The sequence below is a fragment of the Xyrauchen texanus genome, chromosome 8, assembly GCF_025860055.1.
Source record: "Xyrauchen texanus isolate HMW12.3.18 chromosome 8, RBS_HiC_50CHRs, whole genome shotgun sequence".
NCBI classification, from domain to species: domain Eukaryota; kingdom Metazoa; phylum Chordata; class Actinopteri; order Cypriniformes; family Catostomidae; genus Xyrauchen; species Xyrauchen texanus.
In genome coordinates this window covers 19,573,207-19,594,944 of record NC_068283.1, presented here as the reverse complement: position 1 = coordinate 19,594,944, position 21,738 = coordinate 19,573,207, and the positions used below count along the sequence as shown (strand labels likewise).

General features: G+C 39.0%; 1 protein-coding gene across 1 annotated transcript in view; it reads right to left on the bottom strand.

The window, feature by feature from the left end:
- The window catches only part of LOC127647532 (rho GTPase-activating protein 23-like), a 102,374-nt gene extending 87,143 nt beyond the window's left edge, over positions 1 to 15,231 (bottom strand). The window contains exon 1 of the mRNA XM_052131807.1: positions 15,017 to 15,231. Coding sequence (XP_051987767.1) covers positions 15,017 to 15,070 — 54 coding nt within the window. The 5' untranslated portion in view covers positions 15,071 to 15,231. The remainder of the gene's footprint in view (positions 1 to 15,016) is intronic.
- Positions 15,232 to 21,738: the final 6,507 nt, after the last annotated feature.

Sequence of the window (21,738 nt, the reverse complement as noted above, 5' to 3'; positions counted from 1 at the left end):
AAGCCATTTTCCCATATGCGTCTGCGTGATAGGGATGGGCGATACCACTTATAATCTTTTCAATCCGAAACCAAGTACTTTTAGGCCAGTATCGCCACTATCGCCAATATCGATACCTCTAATAAATAAATAACAAATGCGAATAATTTGGATAAAATTAGTAACTTAAATTATTACATTTGTTATATATTTATAGGCCTAAACAGAAAATTATTATGCTGCTTTGTTTACCTTTTAAAAATATGTTAGTATAAGTGTAGCGAACACAAGTTGAGACAGTCACAATGTCGGGGAAAAACTGCTTTATTAAATAAAAGCAGGCAACAGTACAAAACAAGGGCAAATCCAGTGAAGAGTAGTCAAGGGGAGCGTGAGGTCGAAGCCGGGGAATCGGAGAATATAAAAGGGGCAAATCCAAAGAGAGAGGTCGTGGAAAGCGTAGGGTCAAAGCCGGGGTAATCAGAATCAGCGAGACGGGACTAGAGGGAGCAAAAGACAGGGGAACAAGGGGAGCTGGCAAGCTAAGGGGTAAACGAGAGGAGTTTCAGAACTAGACGAGACTAGCGGGGGGCAAAGACACGGGAAACTAAATACAATAACCAACAAGCGGGAGACAAATGTGCTGTGATATTTATAGAGAAACAAACGAGTGGTGCAGGTGAAAGGAATGACAGGTGATGGGACTAGTACAGGTGTAACGAATAAAGGGGTGATTGAGACGAGTGCAGGTGGTCATAATGTTCTGGCCATAGGAGCGTGCATGTGAGCCCGAGGGGGGAGATAGTGTACGAGCGTGTGAGCTCGTAGGAGCAAAAACGAGCGTGCAAGCTCGAGCGAGCAAAACGGCGTGGTAGCCCGAGGGAGCAAAACGAGCGAGGAAGCTCGAGGGGGCGGAGCGAGGGAGCGGGATTCGTGACAATAAGCAACATATAAAACCACTAAATTAATCATAGATATAATTATATGGCTACTATTACTAAAACCAAGTTACAATATGGATACTACTCCAATGCTGTAGTAAAACCATGGTCAATTGAATCAAAATCTTGGTTACTGCCAAAAAAATAAAAAATATTTTTACTACAGCCGTGTTTACTAGTCATGGTTAATACAATATTACTACAGTAAATCCATGGGTAGTTTTCATAAGGGTATCATTTATTAACGAGGATTAAAGATCATTATCAATGTTTTAACACCTGAATTTAAATAAGCCTGTAAAAATGGTCACACAAGCCCATTATAATACATTTCATGTCAAGGTTTGTCATTACTTGGTGTGAATAACTCCAGATGCTGTTTTTCTGTCATCACCTCAGGAAAGCACTGCTCCCTATTTGAACAAGCGCTGTGACTGAAAGGGTGAGCACTGTCTGACTGCTAGTGTATTTGGGGATTTCTGTGCGTCAAGATGAGCCGAAGAAAGAATATTAAAATATTAAAATATTTAAAAGTGAATATTTTTCAGGGTAATTTTTTTTTTAAGTCAGCTCCTGCATAGGTTTCCAAAAACAATATATTGAACACTTCAACCTTTATTAGAAAAAAAGGTACACGTTTGTGACAATTGACTTTTTACTCAAACCCTTAGTACCCATACATCTCCGTACATTTGACATTGCATAGCAACGCATATGGGGAATACCTTCTTATACTACCTAATTGAAACCTCTGTACCATAACTCCAATATTCTAATATTGGCTATGGGGTTTGAGCCCTGCCTGTTTTGTCACAAAACTCTCTGCTATATAAACAGGTGCACAAACACCATTTCCTCACAATTTCTTCCTTCAAGACAATGATCATTTCTTGTCTAGAAGCCCTTTACCTTCGCTGTCGATATACATGAGTCAACAGGCGGAATCTTTGCAGGAAGACTTTCCGCACACCTGCAGTGCTCCGGCAAACGTCACACTGCCTCGCCATTTGACACTTCGCTGGTGAACGTGTTCCCCAAAGCAATTCGGCAGGGTTTGTGTATCCTTACAAAGCAATTGTATACTGTGTATTGTATATTGTGTGATATAAATATAAATATATATTAATTTATATATTTATATATCTAAAAGTGTCACTTAACTGTTTGCGTTACGGATAGCAGAGCCTGCAGTTCCCTCCGGGTCTGCTTCAAAAAAGGCTCGACTGGAGACGCAAAACACTGTTCCCCAACTCCCCATTACTGGTTGTCAGGAAAGGAATATTGTTCAAAATATTGTTTAAATGTTGTTTCTGTGTCTTGAACTCAAATAAATGCAATAAGAGCAAAATGTATACAGCACTCATTGCAAATGTACGAGATGCTCACACATCCTTAAAAAAGAGCCATTTTCCTCTTCAAAGCACTCACATTACATGCAACCACTTCCCTATAGTGAGCATTGCATCATATCATGCAGTGAGTAAACAAAACTGCCCTCTGTACCATTACGTGGATACGTGGCAAACCCTAACAGGTATTTCAGAATGGGTGCAAAAAAATCGAACATGGTTATACGATCCAATTTGCATGCTGGCCACCCTGTTTCCACAGTTTCACCCGAAGACGCGCCAGTGTTATGCGCCGGAATACACAAGCTCATCATGAAAAACGCAATAGAGATTGAGCCAAATTGTCAAGCACAAAATGGGTTTTTCATCCGTTATTTTCTTGTTCCAAAGAAAGACAGAGGACTGGATCTGAGACATTTAAATTGTACACTCATAAAGCGGCCATTCAAAATTATTACTCTGAAACGGATCTTATCGCATATACGTCCACACGATTGGTTTGCGTTGATAGAGCTGAAGGATGCATATTTTCATATCCAAATTGTACAACATAACAGGATGTTTTTTAGATTCACGTTTAAGGGAACAGCGTATCAGTTCAAAGCCCTGCCCTTCGGACTGTCTTTGGCTCCTTGCACATTCACAAAGTGCATCGATGCAGTTCTTGTCACTCTGAGACTAAGTGGCGTACGCACCTTGAACTACCTCGATGGTTGGCGGATACTGGCGCAATTAGAGGCTCAGTTATGCCAGCAGAGAGACTTACTGCTTCAGCATCTAAACATCTTGGGCCTCAATGTGAACTGGGTGAAGAGCATGCTCTCCCCCAGCCAACAAATCAATTTACTGGGAGTCTGCCTTGACTCCACGAGCGGGTGCGTGAACCTCATATGTGAGCACATTCAGGCCATTCTACAGTGTCTGTCTCAGTTCAAGCTAAGGAGAACACTTCCACTGAAGCTATTTCAGAAAGCATTGGGATTTATGGTGGCAGCATCTTACACATGAGACCTATGCAGTGCTGGCTGAAGTGCTATGTGCCACAACATGCTTTGCGCCAAGCGAGCATGCTCATCACTATATCCCGCTGCTGTATAGCTGCTTTAGCACCATGGACAGCTCTTATGTTTTACCAGCGAGGTGTTGCTCTGGGGCAAGTTGTCAGGTGGAAAGTGGTGACCGCGGATGCTTCCAACATATGTTGGGGGCAGTGTGCGATGGATGCCCGACTTCGCAGCTGGACAGTGGCGAAGAAAGTGTGGCACATCAATCACCTAGAGCTATCAGCTGTATTTCTAGCCTTAAAGGCTTTTCAGTCAAAAATACCGAGCTGTCATGTCCTGGTTCGGTCAGACAACATGACAGATGTGGCATATATATAAACCGCCACGGTGGAATTCATTCACCGTCACTGTTGAGACTAACGCATCGACTCGTTTACGTATGTAACATTGGTTCTCAGAGACAAAGGGAACGAGACTGTAGAGGGGTTCGTGTAGGAAGGACATGGGAGCCAGTTTCACAGTCCATGTGAGTCAACTTTTAATACAATTGCTTTTCAGCTTCACAACAAAATATTGGCTTTTCAGAGCTGGTCTGTCACTCCGGCTGCCTTTTAAAGCCTGTCTCTTTCATCACTGAAATGAGACAGGTGTATAATGTTAACAATCACCAGGTGATGGGCCCTTACCGCTTCCTCTCTCCCAAGTGACAGACACATGACAGTCCCGCTCCACAGAGACATTATTCCAAACTTCTGGTCACCAGTGTATATCCATCCATCCATCCATCCATCCGTCAACCGCTTATCCTGTGTACAGGGTCACGGGGGGCTGGAGCCTATCCCAGCTAACATTGGGCGAAAGGCGGGGGACACCCTGGACAGGTCGCCAGTCCATCGCAGGGCCACACATAGACAGACATACACTCACACTCACCTCCACATCCACATCCACACCTAGGGCAATTTTTTTTTGGAGACACCAATTAACCTAGCCTGCATGTCTTTTGGATGGTGGGAGGAAGCCGCAGTACCCGGAGAGAACCCACGCAGACACGGGGAGAACATGCAAACTCCACACAGAAAGGCCAGGGCAACCAGGGTTTGAACCCACGACCTTCTTGCTGTGAGGCGACAGTGCTAACCGTTGCATTTATTTTTTCCAGCTAAGTTGACTTAAAATGGCCTTAATCTGCTTAAAAAGTGTGATGCAAAAATGCTACGTATATATTCTAAGTAAATCCATCTTAAACAAAATGTCAGTGTACAGAGGACAAGCAGCCACAAGAAATGGATGGATAATACATATACTGTTTTAAAGCATCTGCATAAAGAGTCTGACGTAGCCATTGAAAATGGAATAACAATTCATACATGTACATTTTGTTTACTTTTTTCAACATATGAATCAATGTCTCCTGAGAAATCAGCATTCATATTCACTTAGTTATGTCTAAAACGCCCTTAAATTTATTTTAGATTAGGGATGTCCCAATACCATTTTTTTTGAGTATGAGTACCCATACTTTGGTTTTGGTACTCACCGATACAGATACCTGTTTTTTTTTTTTCTCATTATCCTTACTGAATAATACTCAAGATTTAAATATGCATACTGGTACTCATCTACAGATAAATTTGGTTTACTGTGTGTGTTTATGAATGCTTGGATAGATTGCTTTGTCCTCCTGGCCTCTTGATGTTACCATGTGAGATTCATGTTAGCAGACCCAGGCTGGCTGTGTGAAGTGGAGTCACGCAAATGTTGATTACAGATGTGGGCAGCACTTCCTCACCTCTCTCTTTTTCTTATGACTGACCAGGAATTCACAGTTAGCTGGAAGCCATATGTCAGTTACTCATTTGTCTGAGACTGTAATTTTTCCTAACATCTTCTTTTGCATTTCACAAAAGAAAGAAAGTATCTTGGGTTTGGAACAGCATGAGGGAACGTAAATGATTCATTTTTGAATGAACTATCTCTTTAAGGTCCAGTTACTGTTTACAACTGTTTACTATAACACATAAGATGCATCATGCTCTACAGATCTGAGCTGACATTAAGTAATGGGGCTGCAGACATGTCCATACTATAACCCCTCAGCTACACTCTGACAGACCTACACTAACAGCTCAGAGAGAGACTGGAAGGTGAAAGAGCTAGAGAGAGAAATGTGTATTCATAGATTTCTGCAGACAGATAACCAAATAAGGCAGTAAGTCAAAGGAGAGAGAGAGAGATCTTGAGAAAGAGTGTGAGAAAGAAAGTAGCAGAAGAGATTGACAGAGCAGATAGATGTATGGTCAGGGGCAGACTGGCCATCGGAAGATCCGGGACTTTTCCTGAAGGGCCGGCCACGAAACAGGACCGAATGGGCCACGATAAGCTGAAATGTGCCGCCGCATTATGCAGAATGGGCCACAAAGCTGTGCCGCGATATACCGAAGGGGGCAGTGATATGCAGAAAAGGACAGCGACACAAACAACTTTTTGGGTCAGATTTCCCTCCCCTATTGGATTTCGAGGGGAGGGTCTCTGATTCTCTGATCTGCTAAAGAGTAAAATAAAAAAGAAAACTCCACACTGTTTCCCTTAATAAAACTTGGTTTTATTCTATGTAAGCACAAACATGATGTTTAGAGCAGAAATCTCGTTTATTTTAGTATAGTACCTGTAATAGCTTCAGAGGAGTTTGCTTCTCATTTATGTAATGCATGTTGATATCAGACAAACTGCAGTAGTTCTGTGAAGTTCTTGTGCATGTACATTATATACTGTATACTGTAAGAATGCAATTTTTAAAAATGTTAGATCAGATGATAATTTCCTTTTGAATCCACACGTAACCGGCAAAGTTTATACCTCTTGTATTAGTGCAGTGGTTGATTGACAGGTGATTAGGTGGTGCTTTGCTGCTGTTCGAACGCATTTGAATGGATGAGCATTTACACTACGAGCCCAATGTGGTCACATGCATTTTTGAAAACATTCAGCCACCTCCAAATGTGGTTGTAGTGGGCAAATCTCAAAAGGTTTTGATTGCTGTTTACTTTACACCTGTCTTTAGCATTGTCCCGTTTCAAACGTATTGCCCAAAATGCATCTTATTGGACCTTTTTCACACTTCAGGGTTTTGGAATGCGGTAGTAAACGATTGCAGGGTAAACTTTGATAATGATGAGTGAATGGGAGACCACACCAAATGTAGTTTTTGCTTACACATTTGCTCCAAATTAAAAGAAAAACACAACTGTTACATATCCACAATTTTCCAAATGAAGAAAAAATAGAGAATGATGTATTACAACATAAAGAAGAGAGAAGATGACAAATTTACCGTCACTCTCTCTGCAGCTGTATTAGAAACTTCACTGCATCTTCGATGACTTGTTTTTAAAAATAATTCCAGGGTTATATAATACAATGTGTAATGTTATAAGTTTACACTAAATAATAAAAAATTGCAAATATAAAAAATTCTGCTAGATTTTCGCTGCTAAATAAGGTGGAAAAGTGCCATCATCCTAGGTGTTAACAGGGCCTTAGATGTGAAAACAACAGTTTGCCTTGCAGGTGTTTGATTATAAACAAAGTTGAGCCTAGCATCTAAATTGTGGTGGGTAAACAATGCTCTACGATGGGTTTTGTTCACTGCTCTCCCTGCTCCATCTATGCATAGAGTTCTGCCAACCATACTGCCACCACCTACAGATGCTTAAATTGTGTACAATCAATAAAGTAGGCCTATTCAAGTTAGTTTTCATATAATCAAAGTGGTCCTGACTGAAGTGCAGAATGTGGCTTCTTTGGAAATTTTCCAGAATTAAAAAATGAATTCCAATGGATTACTGAAGAAGAATATAGAACAGGAGAGGATAAACATGTATAGTTAGGGAATAACAAAAATAAGTTAGGAGAACTGTCCTCCCTGCCCTCCGGCCACTGCTTTTTTAACCTACGATCAGCTTGTATCTACATCAGATGCTCCAGTCAGGCAAGTCCAAGGCTCCAATCGCAGCCTGCCTGGACACGCTTCCCCAGAGAAAAACTGGGGAATCTCATCCCATAACACAGACGGAGAGAAAGCAAGAGGCAAGTTTGTGTTTGTGGGGTACAGTTTGAGACTCTATTAAAGTATGTGTTTTTGACCCTTTTTGTCTGCATAAATTAGTTAAATATTGCAAAATATTCCAGTCCCTTACAAAAAACCTAGAGTTCTGGCAAACTTGCAGCAAATTTGCCAAGCTCATTATTTTCTTGTGCAAATGAGCTTGCTATACGCCGCAAATGTTTGCCAGACGTTTGCAGCTCTTCACGGGTAGTGGTGAACCTTCAGTAAACCTTTGGCAACAATGAAGTGTTTGCTGCAAAGCTCATTTTCATATGAAAATTATTGAGTGGTTTATTTGCGGCAAGTTTGCAACAAGTTAGCAGCACCTCTGAATTTTTTTGAATTTTTAGAACACAGGTAAACATAACACAAATGCTCCACACACTCAAACAGAATACTGAGAGTACAGGTACAGACTCCAAATAAACACTGGTGTACACAAACCTTAAGGTGGCATCTCACTAGCCGATTTTCCAATGATATTCAGGTGTTAGCTTAATTAACATAATCACCGGCCAGGCATTGGGAGACAGAGCGCACATTAGCATCTCATTAGCAAAGTGTGACAGGCTCACCAACTAGGAGGGCAAAATCTGTGAAAACAGTCACTAAGTGTGACACCCCCCACCCAGAGCGAGTTGTTCTGAGTCTGCTAGTGTAGAGCCAGCTTTACTCTCACTATGACATTACAATGCACTGTGGAAAATGACATCACGGTCAATAGGCTATAGCTAAATATACTGTGTGATCTGTCTACCTCTCCTTCTCTTCCTTCCTCTCTCACCCCCTCCTTCTCTCTCATACACACACACCCACACACCAGCTGTGTACCATCAACAAGCTGAAATGCATTAGTGGTTGTGGCCTCTGTGTTCCATTTGAAAGAGAGAGTCATAGTGTGATCCTCCTTACAACTCCCCTTCATGTACCACAACAGTCCTGTGCCCTGCCCAACTGCCCTGTCAGTCCTTTAAATCTGCAATGGTTTCCACTCTCTCTCTCTCTGTTTCTGCAGGGCACAGAGGAATGTCCCTGCAGTGGGAGTTGAGGCATTCTGATCACGCTCACCCTAAAATTACCCTCTGCCCACTCTTTGCTGACAAAAATGGAAAGTTTTGGATCTTGCTCCAATATTCCAATCAAACGTGCAAACAATTTTCTGGACTGACAAAGAAATATTGCATGAAATTACAGAAATACCTGCACAGTTTCAACCAAAATTTCAAAGCTATAACAGATATTGAGACTAGAGGTCGACCGATATATCAGATTTCAAGTCAAGTCATTTTTATTTGTATAGCGCTTTTCACAGCACAAATAATTTCAAAGGAGATTTACAGAAAATCATGCATTAACAAAAAATAAAACTGTAATATCAATAAAGCCTTATAGTGATCATTGTGTAGTTTGATTAAATATGATTGCAAATTGAGTAAAGAAATAAAATAATATTTGTATTTATAACCCCAGTGAGCAAGCTGAAGGCGACTGTGTTAGTCACATGACTATCTGGTAGAGATAAAGTGGGTGGGTAGGGTCACTGGGTCACTGTTACTGTCTTGGCTATTACCACATATCACACAGGTCACTGGAGTGACTGCAGGCTAAAGAGAAAGTGAAATGACTAATAAGAATGTCTGCAATGGTTCATCAGGTTAACATTAGATAATAGAGACAGACAGAGAGAGGAAAGGATGGAGAGAGTGTGAGAGAGAGGGAGCATGGAGATCAATAAGCAGCCATTATGCATGTTGTCATCCAATGGGAGTAGCGGTGAAGGCCAATGCCCATCTGGGGCTCAACATCTAAAGGCTACAGCAATCATTCTTCAAACTCAGCTCCAACATTACTGGCCCAGCACTCACATACACACATACTGCTGCTCACATATTTTTACACCTGCATTTCAATAGGTTGAGTCAGCAATATTTTTATGGGTGAGGCACTATTTTAAAATTAATCCAGCGCTTAATAACAGCAGTTCAGAGCTTTATCAACATGTGTCTTAGAAAGCTACTATTGTGCTATTGAGAACACCGGTTCCCAAAATTATTCAGACTAGATGTCAAAATAGTCTCTTGAGCCCTATTTGGACAGGACTAGTTTTTCACAGACGTACTTTGTGGATTCACTGAAAAAAAGTGTAATAACCTGCAATGATGGATATATTTCTACTTGATCTAACCCATTAAAATTGCATTCTTTGTGTAACCTAATTTGTCAGGTAGGGGTCATGTGTGGGCGGGGCTTAAACCGGAAGTGAGTAAACCGAAATGAAATGCCCATTTTTTGTTTATTTTAATTTTAAGATTTACTCTTACATTTATAGTTTCTATGAATAAAATATGCCTTGTATATGCCTTTTCTAAATAATAGCCTTATAATAATAATAATTATTATTATTATTATAAAATTATTATAAAAATTATATTATATTAATGTTTTTTTTCGTTTCCTTGCCAGATGAAGCTGAATTTGTAGGCTACATTTACTGTGGAAAATTAATATCTGCATGAAACTGAATTTTCATTCATCTGTTCATGTATAACAACATTATTCTGAAGGAAGATGTCAAGCAAAATGTCAAGCACACATTTTGCAGTGAATAATACATACAAATTCAAAAAATAAAAGAAATGAAAATAAAATCAATATAGCCTACAAACAGGTGAAAGTCCTGTAAATCTATCAGGAATTTGTATGATAAGACACCATTATTTAGTTAAAAAATACTAATGATAATAATAATAATGTTATATTATATAGCACCTTACCAGAGGTAGCACAGTTTAAAGAAGAAGAAAAAATAAGACGGAGCATGCTTCAGTTTCTTCGTTTTACATAAGGAGGAATTTTCCTATGGAGCATTTAAACCTTTACGGAGCAATTAAATTATATATATATATATTTTTTTTCAGAATAAAGTCTTAACCAGATAATTTCCTTAATTGCTGATATGGACTTAAATGTGCTCACCTTTGGGGGCCTGGGCAGCTCAGCGAGTAAAGATGCTGACTACCACCCCTGAAGTCACAAATTCGAAACCAGGGTGTGATGAGTGACTCCAGCCAGGTCTCCAAAGCAACCAAATTGGCCCGGTTGCTAGGGAGGATAGAGTCACCTGTGGTAACCTTGTCATTGTTGCTATAATGCAGTTCTCACTCTCGGTGAGGTGCATGGTGAATCGTACGTCGGGTGCTACAAAGAATAACGTGAAGCCTCCACATGCGCTTTGTCTCCACGGTAACAAACTCATCAAGCCACGTGATAAGATGCGTGGATTGATGGTCTCAGACACGAAGGCAACTGAGATTAGTCCTCTGCAATCCCGATTGAGGTGAGCCACTACGCCACCACGAGGACTTAGAGCGCATTGGGAATTGGGCATTCCAAATTGGGGCGAAATCTTTTTGGTCATCTTTAAAAGATGGATAGACAGACTCGGACGTGAAATCATCTATTCAGGTCAGGAATTTAACATCACACTCAGGTTTAGGCAACAAAAAAACACATGAGAATCACGTGTGAATCGTGTGATACATTAACATACATTTCAAGAAGTGGAAAGTGTATATGATGTCGTATCTTAATTATATACTTGATAAGCTCCAGATGCGCACAATTAACAGAGACCGCAAGCGGAGTCAAGACCGCGCCCATCCGATTTAAAATCATAACGTTTGCATTTTAGAAATATATGTTGCACATTCATAAATGCACTGTTTATTTTGTATATGTTTAATAAATGCCTCTTTATCCTTGTGCATCTTGGATAATCAGTCATACAATATTGTTTATGTTATTCGGACATATAGACACCATAAGGATATCCCAGTCCAATTCAGTACATTAAATGACAGACATCCTATGTTAGGAACTGTCGTCCAAACATCATTCCATCCAAATAGTTTTTTTATTTGATTTTCTCTGCCTTTTATCTGCATTTTTATTTGCCTTTTGTCAGTCGTGGAGGGTGTGTATGTACTTGGCCCGCTCAGACCATCAGACTGCTCAGAAAGGAAGCCTTTCTAAATTTGGGTTTGTAGCATCCTGGATCAATTTCTTGGACTCCCGTACTATGCAGAACTGGTATGAGACTGGGAAAAGAGCATATATAAAACACTCTCCTCTGTGTCAGTTTTTCAGATAGTGTCAGATAGTCATCTATCTATCTATCCATCTGTCTATCTGTCTGTCTGTCTATGTTGGTTGCATCTGAGTGTTAATGGACCTCTGTATTTAGAAAGCTGTTTAGAAAACAATCTTTATTTTTGCAATGCAGTTCAGTGGTGCTAGTGGCTAGTACACATCAAAAACACTTTTCTTTTATCCATCTCACACTTCCCTTTGCTGTTCTCCACTCAAGTCCTCTGCCAGGTCAACCTGCATCAGCTTATTACGAAAAACAGAATTAATAATTTATGTTTGAGTAGAGATTTACAACTAAATAAATCACTTTAATCCTCGTAGCATATCATTGGTTTTGCTTGAATGACAGGGGCAGCTCTAAAACACCAAACTGCTGAATGTACAACTCTATAAGCATGTGAATTTCTGCTCTAATCAGTCAATGCTCTGATCTGATGTTTGTGAACACACCTAATGCAGTCTGCTGGTCTTTCTAAATGAAATGAAGTGTGTTCTCATGTTATCTCTCTCTCTCTCTCTCTCTCTCTCTCTCTCTCTCTCTCTCTCTCTCTCCCAATTCCCTCTCTTTGCCTAACCACTTTGTGATAATTGAATCAGGGTTCTATTAGGCATGTCTGGAAGAGGCAAAGAGTACCACTGTTGACAACACACTTTCAAACACGTTCTGGCTCTCACACACAAACACCAACCACACCCTTAGGGGAGGTCAACTACACTGCACTATATAATTCTTTATGCCAGAAGATATATATACTGAATATCTTATAACTCTCTCTCATCTTCCTTCCTTAATCTTTTCTTGCTTTCAAGTATCTTTTTTACTCCCACTTTCTATGTGAATGGTGAAAGATGTCCTAAGTTAGGCTCATGTAAGATTTAAAGGAACAAAGCAGTCACACAAATCTCACTTCCTCACATGTCTCTACATTATTACTTTATTAAAAAACTCCAGTCTACAAGACGATTTTCTTAACACTGGCAACAATAAGATAAAGGCTATCTAGACTCAGACAATATCTACATTGATTTGAGAGGGAAATTTGCAGAATTCTCAGTTCCGTTCAATGCATTTAAACATGGTAAAAATGTGTTTAACAGATTGGTAATGGTACCTGAAACCAAAATCTGTGGAGCTTTTTGCAGAGTTCTGAGGGCGTCGAATATTATAGCATTGCCATACTGGTGCATGAAACTAAAACATTTTTAATTTTGGATGCAGAATAGAGCTGTTATGGAACCAATAGATCTGTTAACACATACTGTTTGTCTAGCTGCAAGATAGAGTCCTTGCTTTAAAATAATAGCGCAAAAAGAAGGAGAAGTGGTCAGATGCTGTGATACATTTTGCTATACAGTTACAGATACAGGTCCATTCAACCTTCAGATAAGGACATAGGTTATACAACAGACATGAACAGGCATGCTGACTCAGTTGACTTAACTCTGCGGCAAATCCACAATAAGTGTACTGATGTAATATGATCTATTGTTAATAATGCACAAAAGCCATCTATTCCTGTGTTCCTTTTCTCTATGTAGCTGCTGCATATGCTGTGGTTGGACATTAAGAATTAAGTCATGAAAATATTTTTTAGCTATTTACTCATCATTCAGACAAAATGCAATATGCTGGTATGCACCCATTCACATGGATGACACATATACAGTACACACACATGCACTCAACTATATAGTGGTTCACAAATATATGGTTCCTCTTTGTTCCAACAATCCTCCTCCTAAATAAAAACAGACCACAGATCTCACACTCATTTTACACACAGAGGAAGGGGGCCTAGCCTTCTTGGAAAAAGAAAAGTGGGAACACCAGATAGAAAATTAGTTTCATATTTTAAAACTGTCAGAAATTCAGCAGTTCAAAGAGCATGCAACTCCAAGGAACCTGCTTACAAATAATTATATCTCAATTTCGAATGTAATATTATGTTATATATTATGTATCGGTTGTCTCAATAGATAGACAGATAGACAGACAGACAGACAGACAGACAGACAGAAACTCAGATCAACCACAAAATTAAAACCACCTGCCTAATATTGTGTAGGTCCCCCTCGTGCCTCCAAAACAATGCCAAACCGCATCTCAGATTAGCATTCTGAGATTATATTCTTCTCACTACAATTGTACAGAGCAGTTATCAGATTTACCGTAGACTTTGTCAGTTCGAACCAGTCTGGCCATTCTCTTTTGACCTCTCTCCTCAACAAGGCGTTTCCATCAGCAGAACTGCCGCTCACTGGATGTTTTTTGTTTCTGGAAGCATTCAGAGTAAATTCTAGAGACAGTTGTGTGTGAAAATCCCATCAGCAGTTGCAGAAATACTCAAACCAGCCCATCTGGCATCAACAATCATGCCACGGTCCAAATCACTGAGAGCATATTTTTTCTCCATTCTGATGGTTGATGTGAACATTAACTGAAGCTCCTGTCCTGACCCGTGTCTGCCTGATTTTATGCACTGCTGCCATATGATTGGCTGATTTGATAATCACATGGATGATTGTTGGTGTCAGATGGGCTGGTTTGAGTATTTCTGTAACTGCTGATCTCCTGTGATTTTCACACACAACATTCTCTAGAATTTACTCAGAATGGTGCCAAAAACAAAAAACACCCAGTGAGCGGCAGTTCTGCGGATGGAAACGCCTTGTTGATGAGAGAGGTCAAAAAAGAATGGCCAGACTGGTTTAAACTGACAAAGTCTACAGTAACTCATATAACTGCTCTGTACAATTGTGGTGAAAAGAATATCATCTCTAAATGCTAATCTGAGATGCGGGTCAGAGCTGTTTTGGTGGCTTGAGGGGGACCTACACAATATTAGGCAGGTGGTTTTAATGTTGTGGCTGATCGGTGCATGTATAATATAACAATAGAATAGATCATGACATGTGACATATTAAGTGATATTATGATGGAAACATAATAGCCTGCTAGATATAATCTTGATTTACATTTAACAGTAAGCAAGCATACATTTTGTCAGCATTTACCCCAAATAAGGTTTGAACCATTTTGGCAGAAATAAATTATTACTTTATTTGTTTATAACTATTTGCACATTTACCGCCTTTTCACATGATTTTGTTTTTAATTCAAATGTTCAGATATTTGAATAAATGACGTAGCCTATGGGTGATTGATTGACAGCGTGTGCAGCTGAATTCTGACAATTTCAGTCGTTTATAAAAGTGAAGGCAAGTTTTATAAACTAGTAAAGTTTAAAATTCCATTATTAATCCAAGCTGGAGGTTGAAATGAATTTCTAGAGGAATAGCAGTTTCATCTGTTATGTTGGGTTGTACACATTGTAGCCATCCATGCATGCTATTTAATCCTCTTAGCAAATCATGCTCTCTGACCAATTCTTCCGACAATATTTAACAAACACATATGCAAAACATCGTATACTCAATCTTTTAAACTAAGCGGTTGGCTTTAGTGAGAAAAAGTCTTACACTTACGTCGTTTTCTGGATACGGTGGTATTCCAACAAGGCAAAATGCAACTCCATTCATTGGGCAGCTTAACTTGTTTTGCAGGGTGATATGGATGTGGAGGTGAAGCTGTTGTAAATAGCTACGTTGTTTTTAAAAAGTTGGCTATTAAAAATTATACGAGCGATTTATCTTGCATCTATCTTGTTTTCTTCAGTCAATTCGTCTCTTTATCGTTGTTTGGGCTGTCCGCAGTGCCCTCCCTCTTCCCTCGCCCCGATGCAAACCCGTCCCGTTCCTCCACCGGCGTGTTCCACTGAAGAACAACCAGTTACGTTGTATAAATCTGTGTTTTGACAACAGGGGCGCGGAGCTCCCTCTGGCGGTTTCCTCTTCAGTCACTACTACACCACTGGTATTACCATAGTATGTCCAAAAAATATGTTATTACTATGGAATATGTCCAAAAAAAATCCCGGTATTACCGTGCTATATTTCCAAAACATATGCTATTACCATGGTATATTTAAAAATATATAGTAAATAAATACCATGGTACTTTTGGTATTTTTTTGTTAAAGTCCAGTCTGTATCCTGACTCATACTGTGGCAAAATAGTAATAAAAGATCATTAAAGAAACAAACAAACAAAAAAAAGGGCTGAAAGAGTGACACAACATTGGGTGTTACTGGCAAGGAGATGGGAGCTGTGGAGGTCAGAGGTTGCAGTTTGGGATTTATAGTCAATGCAAACAGCAGAATCAGGATATTAAACATGCAGGCGCTTCAGTCAAGAGCTCTACAGGTCATGCTGTGTTTATGACAGATCAATCAATCTGATGCAGGGAAACAGATGCTCAAAAGCAGTATTGATTTAAAGAAACAATGAATACAAATAGCTCTCAAAACCTTTTACATTTGCAAATAGTTCACTTTTTCTGGTAGCCTATGTTTCATGATTTGCGGGAAGGCCAGTAGTGTAGTCTAGAGCATACGCAGTTAGGATTCTCTGTATGCCCTTCTACAATAAGTGATGACATGTATGGCTGCCAGAACAACGAGTAATTCAGTCTACTAACGTGATGCTGCTGCAACATTGAGTGAATTGTGTGTCTGTCTGTCTGTGTATATATATATATATATATATATATATATATATATATATATATATATATATATATATTATTTTTATTATTTTTTTTAATTAAGTGTACCGAGATTCTCTCTAAACGTGCACAGAGCTACTGGAGTGCAACATGTCAGACAGTCCGACTAAGCTGAACCACCAATCAGAACCTGCATTTCAGACGTAATTGGATATTTGCTAACCAATCATATTTTCTGTTTCATGGAGTAACCATAATCTGTACTGTAAATTGATTTCCCTGCTAAACATATATATATATATATATATATATATATATATATATATATATATATATATATATATATATATATACAGTATACACGCTTAGCAGGGAAATCAATTTACATATATATACATATATTTACATATATATATATATATATATATATATATATATATATATATATATATATATATATATATAGATATATATATAACTTATGCAATTAAACTTTGTGAAAATACTTCATCTTATTGTACCCCTGCTAGTTTTTGATGATCTCTTTTTTTCTTCTTTTGTGCCTTTTACTGCTGTCCGCAGTACCTTTTTCTCCTGATATAAATAATTTCAATTTATATATCTTAGTAAAAAAATTTTGGGGGGCTTTCATACATTCACAGTATGCTCACCTCTTCTGACACTACAACACCTTTGGGAAAGTAAATATACAGTAGGAAGTCAGCTCAAGCTAGCTCATTGTTATTGGCCAACCGGTGACACATTTACAAATCTGCTCAAGGAGACACGACAACAATCTGACAGCGACCTCAGGTCTTTGCTAACATAGATCAAGATAACAAACCCAACAACAGAGTCCATTAGGACAAAACAGAATAAAGAAAAAACAGACTTTTATTTTTGTAAAAAATGTTGTCTTGTTTATTAAACTGAACCGTACTGAACTGAAATTTGGGAGCACAGAAGATGTTTTTTTAACTGCAGACCTCTGGAAAGCTGTAGCCCATCAGAGAGTTCCTTAAATTTCCCCATCCTCAGGGCACTGACATTAACACACCACTGGTGCTGTACAGAAATACAGAGAACGTGGCATTCGGCCATACTGCTGAATCAATGCCTCTGCCCATGTGGCTGTCATTAGGGAAACAGAAAGAAACAGGGAGAGCCTTTAGCAATACTCTTTTACAAAACCCTTTTTTGTATGTTTCTTTAACTTAATTCAAACATAGCAGGTGATGATATACTGATTTTGTCTGTATGTGTTTTGAGGACTATAATAGTAATAACAGTGGAAAATAATAAAAAGCTAAACTAAATAATACAAATAAAATAGAAATTAAATTAAAACTAAATGAAGTGTACTTAATCTTTCACATTTTACAATTATTTTTATAAAACAAAAATATAAAAATGCAAAATATAATTTTCATTTAAAATACATTTCTTTTAATATTTTATTATTTTTATGCATTTGAATGCAGTCACTTCCGGTGATATTTAATTTCTTACATGTGATGCACTTTGAGCAGCACTTGATGTATGAAAGGTGCAATTAAAATAAAATTAATTATTATTATTATCATTTGAATCTTAGAATGAATGTTATAACTACATTTATGCAAATTGAGATTTACATGCCACATTTTACATTTGATTATTATTGTTGTTGTACTATTTCAAGCCTATGGCAATGCCTTTGCAAGTTTACTTGAATTAACTGTTAACTTCTATCCATGATGTGTGTTCATGTATGTGTGAGAGAGGTTTATCTCAGATTACTCTTACTACCCTCCAGCACCCATTGTCCACACTCTTACCACCAAACCAGACCAAATTATCCTAATAACCACTGCAGTCCACAAGATAAGAAGAGATTCTATTCCAAGACTTAGTCAGGATCAAGAAACAGCCACATGTGTTTCTCTCATGCTACTTGCACCTCATACCATCCTGCCTTTGAGCTCTGCTTTTTCTCTCAATCAAACATCCCATCTTGGACAGTTTCTCATGACTGGAAGGGAAAATATAGTGAACTAAATCTTTTCTTGATGGCTTACAAATGGAGATAAAATCACATTTTTTCTCAAATCAGAATTTTCACTGTACCAAAACATTTGTTAAATCAAGCGTGTATGTGGCTCCAGCGCTGCTCAGAGTCTTTCCCATGTGCTTGTCTCATTAAATCCACCCAGTGCGCATAATACAGTCCTGGAGCTACTGCATACTCCATTATCATTTCATACACTCCATCAGGAAAGATGTGTGTGTGTGTTATGTTCTAATACTGTACTGTAACTATAAAGCTGCACAGTATGAATAGATGGGTCCACATGGATGTTAATGTCTGGAGTAGAAGTGGGGAAAGATCACAGAGTTTGTGATTCCATGTCTTCTGTGGCTACAAACCTGTCATAAATCTACACTGTTCACTCTATTCAATCTGTGGGCCATGCAACATTATGCTAAATGGAAGACTAATCTGTTTTACACATGACTAAACTGAAGAAAGAAAATGAAAAATATCATACTAAACCAGTATTTATCTATTTATTGGAATGTCCCAAAAAGGGGACATGCTAATAAATAGATAAATACTGGTATAGTATTATATTTTTCTGCATATATACTATATATATACATATATATATATATATACACACCGATCAGCCACAACATTAAAACCTCCTACCTAATATTGTGTCCCCCTCGAGCCACCAAAACAGCTCTGACCCACATCTCAGATTAGCATTCTGAGATTATATTCTTCTCACTACAATTGTACAGAGCAGTTATCAGATTTACCGTAGACTTTGTCAGTTCGAACCAGTCTGGCCATTCTCTTTTGACCTTTCTCATCAACAAGGCGTTTCTATCCACAGAACTGCCGCTCATTGGATGTTTTTTGTTTTTGGAAGCATTCAGAGTAAATTCTAGAGACAGTTGTGTGTGAAAATCCCAGGAGATCAGCAGTTGCAGAAATACTCAAACCAGCCCATCTGACACCAACAATCATGCCGATGATAATGATAATCACATGGATGATTGTTGGTGCCAGACGGGCTGGTTTGAGTATTTCTGTAACTGCTGATGTCCTGGGATTTTCATGCAATAACCTAATATCTTCTTCAACCTTCACTCAGAATTATTCAGGAATCACTTTAAAGTGAGCTTACTCTGTTAAATAAATTAAGATCAGGAAAGAACTCAATCTGTTAAACATATCTCTGGAGTGCATGCCAGTCACTTCAAAACCAGCCAGTCCATGCTCTATTTACACACAAGATCATTTGCCCCATCACCTCCCTTATAATTTACTAAAACTACGATAACAATGTATGCATTATAAATCTGTCAATAATGTTTAGAAGTTATTTGGTTAATATGACACTAAGGAAACATGAACAGATGAGAAAATTGTTGTAAGTAGAGAAACATCTGCTTTGCTAAGATCAAACCCACAGCCATCTGCCCACTAACTACAGGCTGGTGTGAATTTCGCTCCAAATATAATCCATAATCCATGTAATCTAACCAGCGTGATGGCGAAAACTAAAATATCACAATACGGCCACAAGAGAAAGATTAGAGGGAAAGAGATGAAAGGGGCAGGGCAAAAGAGGTGATGGATGTGATAGGTTGGACAAAGAGGGATACTGTTTAAAGGGATAGTCCACCCAAAATCAAAATACTTTCATCTTTTAATCACCCTAATGTTATTTCAATCCAGAATAACATTCTTTCTTCTGTGGAACACAAAAGGAGATGAATTTAAGCCTCTGTTACCATTCACTTTTATTGTACAGAAAAAAGATGCAATGAAAGTGAATGGTGTCTGATGTTACCATTCAGTGGTGGATTTATGCATGGGTGACATGTGGTAACATCTAAATTAATTGGTTTGATTTAAGTAAAAAAAAATATTATTTTACATCACTGAATCAACCTGAATACAATACATTACACCAAATCAGGTAGATCAGGTTGAAATAGCTACATGAAGAAACAATTACATGTTACTACTCTTTACAATATAGTAGCACGAAAGCAGCTGTTATTTTTAGTTGGTTTGCAATGAGCTCACAGAATCAGCTACTATTAGCATACCTGTCAACACTCCCGTTTTTCCCCGGGAGTCTCCCGTATTTCACACCCATCTCCCGCCCCCCCCTCCCGTTTTGTTTTTTCTCCCGGGAAACTCCCGTAATTTGTATGGCCCAGATCTCGGTTGTCCAGTTGCCAGATCTTGTATGAAACGCATCCTACTCACACAATCGACACAATCATTCAAATTTCAACCAATTTGTAACCTCAACCTGGCAACCTATAACAGAGTAGTGCTGTTGATATCCATTGTTGCCAACTTAGCGACTTTGTCGCTATTTTTAGCGACTTTTCAGACCCCTTTAGCGACATTTTTTCAAAAAAGCGACTAGCGACAAATCTAGCGACTTTTTGGACAAACCTTAGCAACTTTCCAAATATCGCCAGTACTGCAAGCGTGAGGTCTTACTTCCCCACTGCGTCTGCTCTGTTCAGTGAGCGGCTGATAGCAGCAGCACATTCCGTTGACTGCACGCCAGCGGACATAGACATGAATGAGCTGCGCATGTGCACGCTGTGTTAGCAGGAACCAATCAGTGATCACATAGCAGCTGCCTTCGGCTATATACTTATATAAAAACAGAATGAGCACGGTTTAGGGGAGATAACCGTTATTATAAACTAAAGTAGGCTACAGTACCGACAAATTAGGCAGAATGCAAATACGACGCGATGACGTCATTAATATGCTAATGACGCATGACGTCATCTGGCGACATTTATGGCGCTTTTCCATTACCAGTACCAGCTCGCCTCGGCTTGCCTCGCCTCGGCTTGCCTCGACTCGGCTCGCTTTTCGCTCCGTTTTCCATTGCAGAGAGTACCGCCACAAATAATACCCGGTCGTCATAGCGACACCGCAGGAAACTGCCGTGACGTAATCTTATACGCGACACACATCCGCTACCCACACACACAGGACAATGGAGGAAATCGAGTGTATGCTGTTTTTGATCCTCGGGATGTGGCTGTTTCTCACAGCAAGTAGACAAACGTTGTTTCATGAGAGGCTGAGGGCAGCAAAACGAAACACTGCTGAAAAAAACAGGAGAGTTTGGGAATTACTACAGAGTTCAGACTACGAGACGAATCCGGTTGTTCACAGCCGACGCTAAGAGGTTAAGTTATGCTAACATAGCTAACGTTTGCATATGTGTAAATACTATACTATATGCAAAGTATTTAATCAACTTTATAGCTACCAGTATTACGTACTAAAATGTGCATGGTTTATGTGTTTCAGATCTGTTTAGCTTTGCAAAGTCGCCGCGGCAGACCGTCTGTTTGGGCTTTCAACCGAGCTACCGATTCACTGACACTGGACGGCTGACAGTAGAACAGCAGATCTACAACAAGAAAATATGTCGAGCATGGATAGTGGTTGAAAACGCTTTTGGTAGACTGAAGGGAAGGTGGCGTTGCCTCATGAAAAGAAATGACTGTGATGTTACAATTGTGAAATCTATGATTCTTACTTGCTGTGCTTTGCATAACCTTTGTGAGAGTCACGGAGAGGACTATGACAATGACTGCGATGCACCT